Below are 17731 nucleotides of genomic sequence, written 5' to 3' on the forward strand. Positions count from 1 at the left end.
AACTCACCACCATCTTGGGCCAAAGGTAAGGGTGTATGGCACTATACTTCCATTCCCCCAATGTTTTCATGGCATGATCCTTAATTACAGAGAGGGATAACTCTGCCTTTACCTTGAAATTTACAAAACATTCAAACCAAGGCATGGGAAATTATAATTGCAATCTACTTCTATATTATGTTATTTATGAGAGAAATCTTTCATCTTGCACAATTCCAATTTCTGGTCAGTTGTAATTTATTATTCTATCAGTCACAAGTAAAGATGAAGCTAAGCTGAACATGATATAAGAGTTTCCAGGGATAAATGTATCCTCATGTGAGAATTCACAAGACAACACATTTGCATACCTTATCCCATTCCAAAACTCAGATCCTCTTAACTGCATGGCAAAATGTAACCCCCTTATGCTATATAAACATCAAGGTCACAATTACAATAACTGCCAGATATATCAAGTAGAGCAGTAATTCTTCATTTTTGTGAGTGGCATCTGTTTCCCACTATCATATTAACAGTACCTTCCAACATGCAAGAGTATCACTAAGTAATGCCAATTAAAAATGAATTCTTTTAGAATTATTTCATTTCATTTATTTACCTTCCATTATAGTGATCCCTGGCAAAGTACAATACAGCAAAATATATTCAAAAGCATGGTAATAATAATTATGGGCACATTTTGTTAAATGAAAGAAATTAAACATTTATCACTAAACACAGACGTTGATTCATGTGCCTATTATACTTACAAATACCTGTTATGAAATGCTCTGTGCCTAAATACACATAATGAAGAAGAACCCTGATTACTGAGCTCTTTGTACCAATTCACTCTCTTTGATTTATTTTTAAGCAGGCATGGACATGCAAATGCCTCTACAGTAAAACTGCCAGTACCTCCACTATTACAACAGTTACAATAACAGTGTAACATACTTGTGAAAGTGGCTTCATATGACCTAGACTAGAAGCAATAAAACGGCATTGTTTAATAATTTCTTTCCGTCTTCATGCTTGGGCCCTACAGAAGAGAGCAATGGACAAAATGTGTTTGTTAATCTAACACTTTTGTTATGAAACATCACATGGAAACTAGAAATTACAGAATACTTTACAGTATTATAATTTTGAAATTAAGCAAGCATTCATAACTAATATTAAATCACATGCTTTACATTATGATCATGAGGTACCAGAAATGTGGTGCAGCATATTAAAGGTGATACAGTTCTAACAAAATATGAAAGTGAAGGGCCTAAATTATAGCAGAAAATCTGGCTACAGAAAAAGATACTAGAGCAGCTGCTACTGAAATTAGCAATCACAAGTGCTACCTCTATACAAACATGGAATACTCCAAGAATAATGGCCACTGATTAGGATGCTGATCTATAAAAATGCAGCAAATGATGCTAATAGAATCACAAATATAGCAGCAGAAACAAATTTCAATTAAAAAAATGAAAGGCCAACTGGTTACAGACAGCATTTCCAGCTGTGTTAATTAACACATTTATAAATATATAAAATGGACTCTACAAGTCCAAAGTCATCATATGGTCAGTTAATTACACCTTCCATCTACTCATCTAATGGCACCAAAAAAAGATACTGATGTGGAGGGACAACAGACAAGTTCAATACCTAGAAAGTATTGTTCTGATTAAAGCTTACGAAATGCAGGGTCCAAATGAAAATCTTTATGACTCTGTGACAACCTGACATGATTATCCTTACACATAAACTAAATTAGATGTAAGATAAGTTAATGTAAACTACAGTTTACTACAGTATCAACATAACTGGTCCTAATTGTGTATTCTCAGTATTTCTATAGTGCGGGGTGCATTCCAGTTGGGTCCACTCGGCACGGTTGCCACTGACTGGCCTACTGTACCTGCCCTGGGTAATTATGATAGAGAATTTGGTGGAATGAAGATCTGTAGGGGAAACGAAAGTACTTGGAGAAAACCTACCCCAGCGCCACTTTGTCCACCACAAATCCCAGTTGACCAGAGCCGGGTTTGAACCCGGGCTACCGTGGTGGGAAGTCAGCGACTAACTGCTTGAGCTATGGCGTGGCCTCATAAGTGTATAAATTTGTAATGTATTTAATTCAGTTAATATAGGTAATTTAAAAAAACTGTATTAATTCAAGTTTTCTAGTAAGCTGTTTTTAAATTATGTTTATTAATTAAAATACTAACAAATTTTTTACTTTATATTATTTATGTTAACCGAGTAATATAAGTGATTTTGATTATGTGACTCGTATAATTTTATATATGTATTTTGATATATCTATTTTCAAAGGGACCATTCCCACATCCTAGGTTTGTTACCTGTATGGATATATGGAAAATAAAGGGAACGAATGAATTAGCCTTATTACAGAAATACAAAGTGATAAATGTATACGAGTCTAAATGAAGACTGAGAAAATATAAAATTAAAAACAGAAAAAGGTCTATGAGAAGATTCCAAATTAGCATGTGACTATTTTAAGACATTTATTAACACAGAAGATGTGACGATAAACAAAACTGCTCTAACCCCAGCCTTTCTTAGATATCACACATTCTAGAAGCAATATACTTTTCATCAGGACCATTCTGGGAAGTTAAAACAATTTTGCATAGTCCACAAAACAAATGGACTACATCATGTAACATATAAAGAAAAAATAGGACACACAAATGATCTAACAGCACCACCAATACATATGACTAAAATTTTGAGGAAGGGATTCTCCCACACAAAGACAGATATCCATAAAAAGTGACAGGTACCTTTGCTGGCAATTACATGCTGATAACCCTGAATATGATCTTCTAAAAATAATCTTTCAAATAACTAAATTTATGAACTATTACCGCATATCAACCCCAAAACTGCATGTTTTCCACAACAGCTAATCACCTATGAACACTGTAACAGAAAAATTTCAGGTCGTGTCAGATTCTGTTTCAAGCTAGTTTAATTGTATGTAACAAATAATTTGTTGTATTCATAAAATACTGAAAGAAAACTATCCCTGAAACAATGAACCTTTATAAGACTTTTTAGGTCGTTCTTTAACATTACTGTCAGTACTACGACATGGTGTCAAAAGACAGTACGATAGTTATAAATGAAGAATTGAAAATGATTTGGAAGGAAGTTGTGGCCTACTTAAGATACTAAAGGTAAAGCTATCTGTGTAACAGGGCATGGAGGCCCATAGGGCCGTGAGATATCGAGGCTCCCACATTTTCTAGGCAATCAGCTCACAGATGGTGGTGAGGTTGACATCCTTACATGCTTGTCGCCCTTCACCCCTAGGAAGATTCCTGTTACTCATATCTGTTAGAGGCTGAGTAACACCAGGGCCACTGTGCAGCTGAAAGGATTAGATCAAGTGAAAAATCCAGTGATCTCATTGGGAATTGAATCCGCTACCTTCCAGCTTGTAGCATAGTGCCTCAACCAACTATAAAAGCATGAAAACCTGAGTCAAGTTGACCAATGCCTTGGCCAAGTACAAGTCTTGAGCATTATCACTACACCGTGTTCAGAACATAATGTTTTATACACCACAACTTCATATTCTGATAAAAAAAAAAGATCACCACAGCAAATATTATGAACCAGAAATAAGGATGTTTACTCCTGTTATGTGACAGTACATTTTTTCTTTTATATGTCGTAGAAATAACACTCATACCTATTAAATTTTATTTTTTTAGCCAGTTCAGAGCTTATCCTCCATCTAAAAAGATGACTGCTTGAGGCTTAATGCAGTATAATATGAAGGAAATTTTTCAACCCTTCTCACATACATGCTGTTGCTAATAAACACAATCAGCATGCAAAGTGTGACATGTGGGCACCTGCAATATGTTGGGAACCATAAGATGATAAAAGAGTGGAAGTATAGCTCCACTCATTCTTTTAACCTTGGCACTAGATGGAGGCAAGTGATCAGCTTCATGCCCCAGCAGCTGGGACAGAAGACCGAGTGTGCCACAGAGCTGGTCTGGAGGCTGAAGAGAAGAGAAATGCCTCTGCTCCTGCCTGGAATTGAACCAAAGTCCCCCCACCTTTCCATCCCATACACTATAATGACTGAGCTATACCAGCTCCATAACTTGCTGCAACATCTTTACCTATTAACATAGTATTAAGACCCAAGAAATGATATACACATGGATCATGGAACATAAGACAATACCCAGTGACTCAGTTTAAAAGTCAATGATAAGCTGACTGAATCATGAAAAGGAATACAGTATTTCCAACAGACGACACCATGAATGAAAAATAATTCAATGAAGACTTGTAAGTCTTCAGCCTTAATGTCAATTTATGAAATTAATATAGCCCTTTAAAGATTAAATCAAATGCAATTTTAAAGGCTGTCTCACATATGATTTCACATAAACCAAAATGATAACGAATTACAAACACCAACACATTTTCAAAATAAAAACAAGAATCAAATATAACAACAATTAAATTAAGTGCAGAAAAGTAACATAACCTTCACATAATGACACAAAATCCATATTACACTTTGAAGTTTATGCTTCATTTTACATGGATTCACCCGAAGAAACAATACAAATTTTAGAATTTTTTAACAACCATAGACTAAACAGAAAGGGTAATAACTAAAACGACCCATAACAAACAATACTTTCATCACAGGACATAACAAGAAAGAAATAAAAAACAACAACCCAGTGCTTCATTTGTGGCCAAGCATTTCCTAAATGGTGTAATTCTAGGAAAAAAAAATGTCATTAACTAAACGATATACCACAAAGCAATAACTGACACAATTTACTTTGTAGCAGTAGGGCGAGTCAAACTGGCACAGATAATTCAAAATGTTTTGAATTTCTTCTAAAACGCTCCCCTAATAAAGACCACATGGGAAAATTATCATAACAAAGTCATTTTTAACAGCATTTGTACTACTGAAGAAGCAGTTTACAAGGAACTACATTTTTTAATACAGAATTCATACCCAATTCCTATAACAGATTCTGAGGGGCAAAATGCGGAACAATAAAAATGTACAATATTACTGTAGAGAAAGACTTACATAAGTAAAATACTTATAACAATACACACCTACATAACAAATAAACACTGATGAAAAACATTATTTCAATCTAAAATGGGGTTTAAAAGACTTTTACGCATTAAATATATATATATATATACATACATATGACAACCATAACAAATATTTCAGCTCCGTGGAACAATACAACTCATTTAACAAAAAGTGGAATACACAGAACTACTAAATAACTGACCATGCCTCACAGACAAAGGTAGTTAGCAATGAGTTAAAACATAAAGTTCACAGGAACAATCTACACACTTCAGACGCCTCAGAAATTTAATTTTGTGCTGTTAATTGAAAGTTAACAGGGTATGAACATCAACTAGTAACACAGAATGTTACATTTGCTAATGTGTGTTGAAATCTTGCACAACACCTCTTTCAGTGTCTGCTTTAAAGACTTATTCAGAATAATTTTACTTTAAAAGTAATAAATCATGAGAAAGTTCTCACCTGCAAAACAATTTTAATGTTTCTGAATGACTAATTCCATTCTAGTTGGTTTGGTGCTGCAAAGGAGGCTGTAAAGTTAGCCGCAGGATACAGTATATAAGTGTAACAGACCAGATTACTTCACTGCTGTGTAAACATTGCCTTTTGAAGGAAAATCTTCATCCTAAAAGCCTGTTAAAAAATTGAAATTAATTTNCAAAGCGACTGCACATACGTGATGGAGCAATGACGTAGCATGGCGCATGCACTAAAAGAACTTCCCGCATTCCCACAGTAGCATTGTTGCAGCTGTTGAAGACGGAGGCTCTTATTCCAGCTCCCGCCGACTGTGAAGTGCGGTCAGTGNTAGTTTGTTCAGCGCCAATTATTGCTGTAAAACTTACGACTCAGATTCCGTTGAACTAATTAATTAATTATCACAACACTAAAACTTTAAATAAGTCATCAATACTAAAAGATGGGAATTAGTATATTCAAACATTATGTCACTAGCTTCCTATCCTTTTTTAGCTCAGAAAGTTTAAAAATATAAGATGTGACAGATACAGNCCCGGGTCTATGATCCTAACGTCATGAGCAAACAGATGGTGCGTCACTGGTGCAGACAATTTTCAGCAGGTCGACAAAGTGTGCATGATGAGAAGCGCAGTGAGTGGCCATCCATCATTACAGATGACCTGGTAGAGCTTGTGCGGGAAGGCATTATGGAGAATCGTCGCATCACAATTATGGAACTCAGCAGTCATGTTCAATTTCCTGCTCCTTGTTGCACAAAATTGTCACGGAGCATCTGTTGTTCAGGAAATTGTGCACCAGGTGGGTGCCGAAGCAACTGACACCAGAACACAAAACAAAGTGCATGAAAACAGCATTGATATTTCTGCAGCAGTACCATGATGATGGCGACGAGTTTCTGGAACGGATCATCACAGGTGATGAAACGTGGATTGCACACATTACCCCAGGAACCAAGCAGCAGTCAATGCATTGGCATCACAGTGGATCTCCCTGTAAGACGAAATTCAAGCAGATGTCGGCGCGGAAAGTGATGTGCACGGAATTCTGGGACAGAGGTGAGACGGTGAATGCTGAGAGTTACTGTGAAACACTGCAGAAATTGTGACGGGCCATTCAGAACAAGCGGCACAGGATGCTTAGTGCCAATATTGTCTTCCTGCACGATAACGCTAGGCCACACACGGCTTGACAGACAGCAAGTCTCCTGCAGGAATTCAGCTGGGAGGTGTTTAATCATCCACCCTACAGCCCGGACCCTGGACCTCACTCCCAGTGATTTCCATCTTTTCCTACACCTCAAGAAATTCCTGTCTGGTGAGCATCAGCGTTTTGAGAATGACAGACAGGCGGAGATGGTTGTCACACAGTGGTTCCAATCCCAGGCGGCAGACTTCTAAGACACAGGTATTCAAAAGTTGGTCCCACGGTATGACAAATGTCTCAATTCCGGTGGCGATTATTTGAAAAATAGCTAAACACTTGCTGTATCTGTTGCAATAAATATTTCCATGAAATTGTGTTTTGTTTCTGTAAACAGCCCCAGGGAAACTTATTTTGTGGACGAGCCTCGTACAAGCCCCAGATGATAGGTGAGGGTGATTGTAGAGCAATTGGTGGAATGAAGATTGGCAGGGGAAACCGAAGTACTTGGAGAAAATCGGCCCAAGCGCCACTTTGTCCACCACAAATCCCACTTGACCAGACCCGGGATCGAACCCGGGTCACCGTGGTGGGAAGCCAGCTACTAACTGCTTGAGCTATGGCACGGCCCCAGTCAATATATAAGACACTGTTCACTGTTTCAAGTTTCAACAAACTTTTTACAGTCCAAGAACATTTTCTGCCGCACCTTTAACCACATTTTAAAATGTAAACCATAAAATATTCTTAGGGAAATTAGTTTTATGCTGTAGAACACAACTTACAAATGCATACAATGCAGCCAGTTACTGCTGGCCCTGTGGTATTCGGTCACGCAGATAAGACAAGATACTGTGGGTTCCTTTTGTTAATATAGCATGTCGAGGCTGCCGAAAACTATTTCCAGTCAACTCCAACGACCTAAAAAACAATAACCTTATAACTTCCAAAGACCGATACAATATTTGGGGCGACCCTGGTACAGTACAAGTATATAAATTAAATAAGAGAAGGAAGACTAGCTGTGCATCTAGCTCCATCTTATCATGAAGATGACAGTAATGTGTAAACAGATCTTCCATTTACATATATATATATACGTAAGTGACCTTTACTTTCATACATCTTTTATCTTTTTCTTATATAGTCCGCATTAATGAAAGTGCTACCTACCACGGTCTACTAGACACTAGCAGTCAGTTTAACTGTAAAACCTATAATATTCCTTAGTTACTGAACAGCAATTAAAACATGCTAGATGCAAATCGGCTAAATGAAATGACTTAATGTATGTAAATTCTAAGAACATGATCCTTGCCAGAGTTTTTCTCCCTACATCATCTGACATCAAGCATCCTCTTATAAAAGAAATAATACCTGAATTACATAAAGACACAGCACGCTGACTGATTTAATCAATGGCACTCACCTTAGCTGTGTCATGTTACCCAACGCTGGAGGCACATGACTAATGCTGTTATTGGTCAGATCCAATGTGGCCAGCCTGTGTAGCTGAGACAGCCCTGCCACATCTATCGTGGTTAAACGATTGTCACGAGCTATCAGAATTTCAAGCCCTGGTAATTTGTACACACAATCAGGTAGTTCAAAAAATCTGTAAATCAGATAACTAGTAATTTAACAAAAACAGAACAAATGATGATAATTACATATCTGAGTCAATACAATAAAATATTTCAATCTTAGTTTATTAAGCAGGTATAAAAAAAGGTAAAAGTTGTCCCTGTGCTCAATAAATTATGCATTACATCATGAAGGCATATGGAGGAGTAGACATATAGATCCACATTTTCTTGACCTCAGCACTAGCTGGAGGTGAGTGGCCAGCTTCAGGCCCCAGCTGCTTTACTACCGGCAAAAGAGACCCCAGTACCCATTGGATAGGAGGTTGGGTGAACCACAGAGCTGGTCTGGAGGATTTGGAGAAGAGAAAATTCTTGACCCTACCAGGACCTGAACTCCTACCCCTCCGTCATCCAGCCCATAGCCAGTCATTATACCAACTGCAGTACCCCAGCTCCCATTAAGCAGGTATATAATATGTTAATATACATGTGAATTCCTATATGCTGTGTAGATCCTTCTATTGCACAAAATGGACACTACAATTTAAGATTTCTGGTAATGTCAGAGATATAAAATGCAACATACAAACTGAATTCAAACCCAAAAGAAGAGGCACAAATAACAGCACCACTAGAATCATCTTGTATAATCAGGCCACAGGAAAAGATAGAAAAATATGTCTCTAACAGGGCCTGGACATCTCGCCCATAGGCTAGATCCTATAATGACTACCTATACAGTAAAACTACATGCTCCAGTCATCACGATCTGTCATCATTGCCCCTGAGCAGACTTTGTGAAATTTCTTTCAAGGTTATTACATGACCCTAAACATTTTTACCTACAGAGTAGGCAAACAGCAAAACTCTCAGGCTGATGATATTAGTATAATTATTAAAACTGATAAAGATGCTCACAAACATTCTTTCTCTGCAGGAGACAGAACTGAGCTGAAACTAAATGAAATACTGGTTGTGTTCACAACTGCAATAAACCGAAGTGGTAGACAATAATTACTTACTTGTTGAAAGCTATTACAAGTTCCCTGAGCTTTGTCAAACATTCAAGTGACTGGGGTAAGCTTTCAAGTGAATTCCTCTGCAAGTCAAGGTACTGCAAGTTCTGACACAGTCCCAGCTCAGCGGGAAGTACAGACAATGCATTACAGCTAAGGTTCAGTTCAGTGATGTGACTTGCCAGTTTCTGCAACCTGCAACACAATACACCACTATGTGTTGATCTCTCATTGTAAGAATTTCTTTTTATTCTTATCTTCTGCTATGCTGATGACTTTATATTACTGAAAGATGATTAATAGACTGCAAATTTCATGTACTGTTGTATGTATATATGTGTGTTTAGGTGTATATGTGTTTCTTCTTATATGTGAAGTGTGTGCGCAAACCTCCTGCATTCTAACAGGCAACACCCACAACATACAAGGAGGCGGCATTATTTATAAATCACTTGCAGTCCGGCTCTCTGGACACAACACTAGCACTATCCAATTGCAGCTCCAGCGCCAATATTTATACATCACTTACAGCCCACCTCTCTGGACACCAACACAAGTGCTATCCAATCAGCGCTCACAACTGCAGCTCCAGTGCCAAATGGTCCACACGCCGCCCAGCAGTAATGGTATAAAAATGTGGGTCTCCAACTGGCTAACATCAGTCTTGCATCAGTCGCTGTTACACTGCCATCAAGGGAGCACCACAGCTGCACCACACCAACTCCACCAGCACACGCACCGTAGGCAGCTGACTCTACCAGCCAGCCAGACTCACTGCAGCTTGCTGTTATCCAGATGACTTGCAATCATGGGTTGACGCAAGGGAGCACGCCATGCTTGCTAGCTTGCTACAAGACTCAGCTAGACAAAATGGCCCTTTTAGGGGCCTCCACACAGCACCATCATCACTAGACTGGGTTAACTGCTACAAAAGGAGTCTCCACCAGTTTTCTTCAGACACGCTCATCACACGTCTGCAATATGCGTTCCTAATGCAACGAACATTTGTTGTTGTAGTTTCAAGTAGTCGTCTCAGTGAACATGGACATCCCAAAAGTGAACTAAATGTGTGGAATTTGTATGTAAAGTTAACTATTTGGTACATTAATTCGGTCAGAGAAATGATCTGAGAGCAATGTTACATTTTATATACATATAACACTGTACAATTGCAATTACTTATTATTAATGTAATTTATATGATCAGGTCTTTGTAGTGCCACTTGTCCTGGGGGTATGCTTTTATAATTGTACTTTATTTTCAGGTATTTTCCAAATGTGATATACTGTACCCTGACTATACTGTACTCCACACACACATTGCTTACTACAATCTACAGAATGCATTTATATCTATTTATATACTGAGTACAGAAACCTTGTGAAAATGAGACCTCTTTTGCTTGGAAATAAAAGTACTATATTACTATTACCTTCATTTTCTCAATTTTACACTTTCCTTATAAACACATGCATTCTAAAAAAAAACACAATACAAATATTCTTAAATTTATAACATAAATACCATTTTGTGGTGACACTGCATTTTTCCAGCAAAACAGGTTTTGGTATGGTAGGCACCATTAAACACACCCTTAACAAACATTTATCATCTTTCTGGCAGTTGCCACACAAGATTTCAGGACTACATCAAGAGGAATTAGTACTGACCCAGCTTTGCAAATTCACACTATCACTATGTTGGTAGTACTGGTAACACTGAATTCAAAAGTAGAAAGGTGGAGTAGCAGGTAACAGCATGATGTTTCATGAAAATCTTTAGACTGGTTTAAAGTCTTTTTAGAAGGGACAAACACATGGACATTAAAACTAAACTCCGTGGCTTTAGTCTGTAAGCAAACTATACTGACTGAGAGACCACTGCTTGTCGACGAAGTTAGTGCCAACTTTAGCGGGTAGAGGGTGTCGCATGGTCAGTGCAACAGATCCCCACAGCTGTTAATTTCGGTTTTCTAGACTGGACACATGGACATTATGATACCAAAAACCTAATTTTCTTTCTAAAACAAGAAGTGTAGGGTGAAAGTTATTACTAAACATACTCATCATCACCATTATGAACTATGCAGGTGTAGCTGCACTGTCTGTTCCTACACCCTTCAGGCTGGCCTCTCCATTTCTTCTTCAGGAATCCTGGATCTCTTCCTTCCAAAGTTTATATTTTGTCTTCAGTCTGCATATGTTTCATCCAAGTCATTTGGTACTTTTCAATTTTAAATATGTTTTAAAAATATATAAGAATTGAAGTCTGACATGTAAAAGGTTCAGACATTTGTCAATGGCATTCTTTTGTGGGACACAGCTGTACTTTTATGACTTGCCATGGCAGTAACTTAACAATTACTTCTTACAAAACACATACAAAACACGGTAACTTTTTTTACCATCATGAACTACTGATACCTATCGATAAAATATATGAATAAGTTGAAGCTGCAATACATCTGGAATCAACTTCATCCTTCAGTCGCTGTTCAGAAAAAAATATGTAAACATAACATGTTTAAAAATTCAAATTATGGGTCTTTACAAGTGATAAAATGACATGGCACATAATGTTAAGGCTCCAATTCTAAATCCATAAAAACTCATTTTGTTCTTGAACATGCGAGCAACATTTGTCATTTGTCATTTGTCATTTTTTGTTTATTCACTGCATTCAAAGATCGATCATTGGTACAAGACCACAATATATAGAACTTGTACCTTATGAAAACATTTCAGAATTATGAGAAGAAAAAAAGACCCACTTACCCACTAGGTACTTCTTTCAACTTGTTCTTGGAAAAGTCGACAGTAGTGACTTCAGCCTCCAGAGCTTCTTGAAAAACTGAGTCTGGAATCTCTGTAAGATCCTGCATAGCTAGACTTAAAGATCGACCAGACCTCATCATATATCTGAACCAGAAAAATAACATACAAAGGTTACAGGTATGACATTTTAATTCCACAACATAGGAGATGAACATGCCCTATCACAAACCTGAAACCTGCACTTCATAATTTCACCACTGCATCAGAAATGAAAATTGTTTGCTTCAATTCTTGAGAAGAGAAAAAAGCAGTGTACACACATTTTAAATTATTTGGTGTGAGATTACACCATAAGTGACCATCCTGAGCACCCATACACCTTCTTGAGGTACTCTCATCTGTTAACTGGACATGATGAAAAAGAATAAATGTTAAATCAGTATTCAATCTGACAACTAGACACACCATGTGGAATTTAGTTTGTTGCAAAACTGTATATATGAGAGATCTGAGGGTTTCATAGCAGTAAAAATTAAGACTGTGGTCTACTGGATGTGACACCATCCAGATTCACACATGGTTACCAACATTTTGGTGGAATTTGCTGCCTCCAACTTCAGGGTATGAATGTCCATATTGTGAACATTAACCAATGGACAGAGACAGACAACATGTGTACTGAAGGCTACAGCAACAACAGTCAAAATGAACATAAAATAATAAAGACAAATATGAGAATGATGCTCAAATAATTAAAACATATTCTGAGACAAACACACTGACTTCCCTGGTGACTTGTTCTAATATAATGGCTGCCATTCTGTCTATGCATTTACTGAGAAAGAAGATGGTAGCACATACAACATTAAGTACATGAATTACTGATTCTAAGTTGGGTAACACCAGTTTTCAGATGGAAATGAATCCAATGTTCGGTCTAATGGGAAGTGGAGAAGGGGATGGAAAACTGCAAACTAAACAATGATAATAATTGTGTCACAGTAAAGGAGAACTAATTATGCTGTTGAGGTATAACACAAATAAATGCAAAAAGTCATTCTGAAAAAAAAACTACACATCTTTCACTGGAAGTCTTATTTACAAAAAGCATATTGCACATTGTGTCACAGGGCAAGTTTCAAGTTCAAGTGACATTATCACAATATATTGAACTGTACACTGCACTAATACCACAGGCACCACTTAAAATTTTTTCAAGATTTCAACCATACTTGAATTTAAATGCTGACATTTCAAGTTGACAAGAAATAGCAAAGACTGGCTCAGAGTAAATCCTTTTAATCACCCAAAGCAGATATCTGATTAAAACAAAAACTTGAATAATATAACTGCTTGTTTTACTAGTCATCATTCTTAAAAAATGGAAATAATATTATTATAAAAACTATCATACAGCGTGTGATATTGTGTTACAATTACGAAGAATTTTGTTGTAAATTTTTGTTTTGGCTTCTAATTCCAGTTACCAAAATCAGATGCTCAGGAAAGTACATTTACATCCTAAAATTCTGTCATCTAGAGAACATGCAAATTCTATGAATGAAAACTCAAAATGCATGCAACACAATTCTTAGATTCACACAAATTCATCATCTGAGGCTTTATTCTACAATACCTGTCAGGGAACTTCACATCTTTTTCTGCAATTAAGGTGTAAGAACCAATATTAGCATTTCCTTCATCCTTCAAACGCTCACGGAGAAATTTCAGAAGTCTAGTAGTTCCACACTGAATAATATCTCTCCGAATAGAATGAAGAGGATTTCCTTCCAAATGTAGAGATTGTAGGTGTGGCAGATAGCACAAAGTATCAGGTAATCTGGACACAGAAAAACCAGAAGATTATCCGTGAGATTTGAGATTCTCACAACAGCATCTATTAAGAATTATATGTGCACCTTCTACGATGTGACAACATGCAGTTCAGTAAAGTTCACTCCATGGAGTCACATCATTCAAGGTTGCACTCCTGAAGAAAATTCTCATTATAAAAGTAAACTCTTCCAGAATACTGACCTAATAAGACACTGAACAAAGCATTTTAATTTTATCTAATTGCATGGAGCTGATTCCTTCTTGAGAAACCAGTCTCTCAGCTACTCACTCAAGAATTTTCCAACATTTTATGGAAAACAAAGGTTTATTACTATGTTCACAATAGCCCTCCACTGATCATAGCCTCCACCATATAAACCCAGTCCATACCACCCCATCCTATTTCTCTAAGATCACATTCTAAGTCTCACACAAAAAAATGCAGTACATTTATAGAAACTGGTTAAGAACTACCAATCTGCATCATTCCAATATATTCTCAGATTTCTTTACTATATCTATACCATTATTTATCCATAAAATCATTCTGTTTTGTGAACTTTTCAACTAAGCGTGCAATTTGCCAACTAACAGTAGTGATGTACTTGTAAAAATAAAAGTGTCACTGCATGAGAATTACAGTCACTGTCCACTTCATAAACTATAAACTTACGTGACTAGACTGTTATTGGTAAGGTCCAATCGTACAAGTAGTTGCAGTCCTGAGATCTCTTCTGGCAGAGATGTAACTTCATTATTACAAAGGTTTAACACTCGCAAACGTGACAAACCTTCTAACAACTCAACATCAAGTTCCTGCCAAGAAATAATCAAGATATAAATTTAACTCTTTCAAGAAACGCAATAAAACTGTGATAGAACTGCACCCTATGAAGGATACACAGCCAGGTATTGGTAAAGAAGCATTCTCTTTGCTGATGCATGCAAATTTTGGCATGAATGTATGGGGGAGTGGAGGTATATCTATATGCATTCTTAACCATGGCACTAGACAGAAGCTGAGTGGTCGGCTTCACATCCTCGTCATTTCACACCCAAGTGAAACAGTCCCCTGTAACACTCAACAGGAAGTGTTCCTTAGCCTATCTCAACCTTACTTTTGAATCCAGTGGTATAGTTTCATCCTTTCGTCATACTATCCTGACAACCAATATACATTTACTCATACCAAATATAGTTGTAACGAAATAATAATAAAAAATGTATTGTATTTAGTTGCACCCAAGCAGTGACAATCAGTTTTGCTGTTAGATAAAATGTTTTTCTGATTTATATTGATGTATTAATTTATCTGGCAAACTGTACTGCATGCTACTATGAAAACTGGTCTCGAAGTGAACACATAAAATTAAGCATATGCTCAACCAGAATGCAGAGGAAAATCACAATGTAGACAGCTAATAAATCCTTCGAAAATGTGGCCAAGTTTGAATATCTGGGAATAACAATAAAAACTATATTAACAAAGATATCTAGAGTAGATTAAATCTGAGGAATACTTGCTACCATTCACCTCAGAATTTCTGTCTTCATGCTATCCGAAAACGTGAAGATTAAAAACACACAAAAGCATAATTTTGCCTGCTACACACAGTGTGAAGGAATGGATTGAATTGAACTTTCCCGTGATAGGGGTCTAGTAGCAGGCATTGGCAAACACAGAGATAAAACTCCCTGTCCCATACGAGCACAGATTTTCTTCCTGGCGACTGACTAGCTACTACCTATTCAAGAACATCCTGCACCATGAAGTTATGCCAAATACATTTTATAGACCATCAATTGGATACTACATACTGAGAAGAATAGCTGTTTGCCACTATTCAGAAATATCAGCAGTACAAAAAGAAGAAATGCAGTATACGCACGCACGCACACACGCACGCACACATATATACTACCTCTCTCTTTCATACACACAATAATACGAGGGATGTAATGACCGTTTGTGAATAACATTTGCATGGGTGAATGAATTGCACCATTTTATTTCCATCCTCTCCACAGTCTGGACTTAGTTCCAACTGATTTTCACTTGTTCACACACATGGAGCAGTTTTTTAATGGCACGCGCATGGATAGCAACGAACAAGTGAAGATGGTTACAGACTGGTTCAATTGACTGGCAGCAATTTCTATGATGCAGGCATAGAAACTTGTAACATGATATGACAAATACCTGAATCTTCATGGGAATTATGTATAAAAATGATTTAAGATCTGTACTAATGATGTAAAATACAATTTTTTAATGTTATCTTTTTTTAATCACCAAACGGTCTTTACTTTCTAGATAAGCTATATATATACAACCACACACCTGTTCTATCTGCAGGAAAGGAAAATGTTTGCTATGGCAAAACATGCTGGAAGCCTTTCTCTCAGGAAAAGTCACTGTTTGTCATTACTGGAATACTGTATGAACAAAACAAAATGAAGCCAAACACTTTTGCATGTGTATGCATGCAAATTTACATTAGATAAAGGACAACACCAAAGATAAAACAGAGCAGTATGGAGGTAACCCACACCTTAATAATGTTGTCAGCTAGATGGAGTTCCTTGAGTGCCATACAACCTGTCACATCTGGAAGTGCGACTAGGTGGTTGTGCTGAAGGAACAACATTTCCAACTTCCTCAGATCTCCTAATGAAGGTAAGAAGCTTATCTGGTTGTCTTTCAGATCCAGTTTAAGAAGAACTGGAATAAGTTACATTACATGAACATTCCACAGAAAAGAACAAAGAGGAATGTAAGTCTGTGACCAAAGGTCACAGCAAGCTACTACAAACACAGGTTCCAGTGTCAAGGGGCAGTAAGTAACAAAATGACTGTCAGTTTTTATGTGACACTTTTATATGTGTAAGTATATTTCTATTAACATTTATTACTGATTTCAGGCTTTCATAGTTTTTGTTCATCTATCCTTGTGTTATTATGTGTGGTTGTAAAAGTAAAAAAGTAAAGCTATCCCTGTAACAGGCCGTGAAGGCCCATAGGGTTGTGAGACGTTAAGGGTCCCACATTACCTTGACAATCGGTTCAAAGATGGCGGTAAGGTTGTCAGCCTTACGCATCGGCCGCGCTTCACTCCACAGGAAAATTATTTAATTAATTCCTGGTACTCATTTCTGTTAGAGGCTGAGTTGACCCCAGGGCCTAGTGCGGCCGGAAGGATTAGGTCAATTGAATAAAATCCAATGACCTCATCAGGACTTGAACCCGCGACCTTCTGGCTTGTAAGCAAAGGTATTGATGTTTAAGAGTTATATTATGCCTCCATCTTCAGGGTTAAAGTGTCCAGGTTGGTTAGCTATTGTGTGTGTGTGTGTGTGTGTGTATATATATATATAGCACTGTATTTGAACTGAAATGGGGCAAAGGGGAAGGCAGTGGGGATTAATGCCTTGTCTAGATGAGGCACCCTACCCCCTTCCCTTTGTTCCTGTTCAAACACAACGCTGTATACATGTAACAACTAACCAACCCACAAATTTCAAGCCTGAAGGCAGAAGCAGCATGTACCTTCATAACATCAGCAACATCACACATAACCGCATGATGCAACCCAAAAACAGAATCAACATTTAGATTTAATATCTGAACATCAATTTTGATTCACCCTATGCACTTAATGATAACACAAAGATAATGTGAACAACTCCGCCACCTCAAATTACACCATGTTACATGTTCGAAACATTCAGCCTTAGTTACCAGTTTCTTCTTCAAAATTATCTGTACTATTATTTACACTACAAATTCAACC

At 37.2% G+C, this 17731-nt stretch overlaps 1 protein-coding gene across 1 annotated transcript; it reads right to left on the reverse strand.

Annotated features, from left to right (window-relative positions):
* Window positions 1-3213: 3213 nt before the first annotated feature.
* On the reverse strand, window positions 3214-16669 carry LOC111874635 (leucine-rich repeat-containing protein 40; the record flags this gene model as incomplete). The annotated part of the gene is made up of 9 exons (XM_023870287.2): window positions 3214-3382; window positions 5570-5740; window positions 7513-7648; window positions 8157-8342; window positions 9336-9524; window positions 12105-12248; window positions 13741-13944; window positions 14614-14756; window positions 16493-16669. Coding segments are annotated over 7 exons (1158 nt in total), but the record flags the coding sequence as incomplete, so codon positions are not given.
* Window positions 16670-17731: the final 1062 nt, after the last annotated feature.

This window comes from Cryptotermes secundus, unplaced genomic scaffold (genome assembly GCF_002891405.2).
Source record: "Cryptotermes secundus unplaced genomic scaffold, Csec_1.0 scaffold20, whole genome shotgun sequence".
NCBI lineage: Eukaryota > Metazoa > Arthropoda > Insecta > Blattodea > Kalotermitidae > Cryptotermes > Cryptotermes secundus.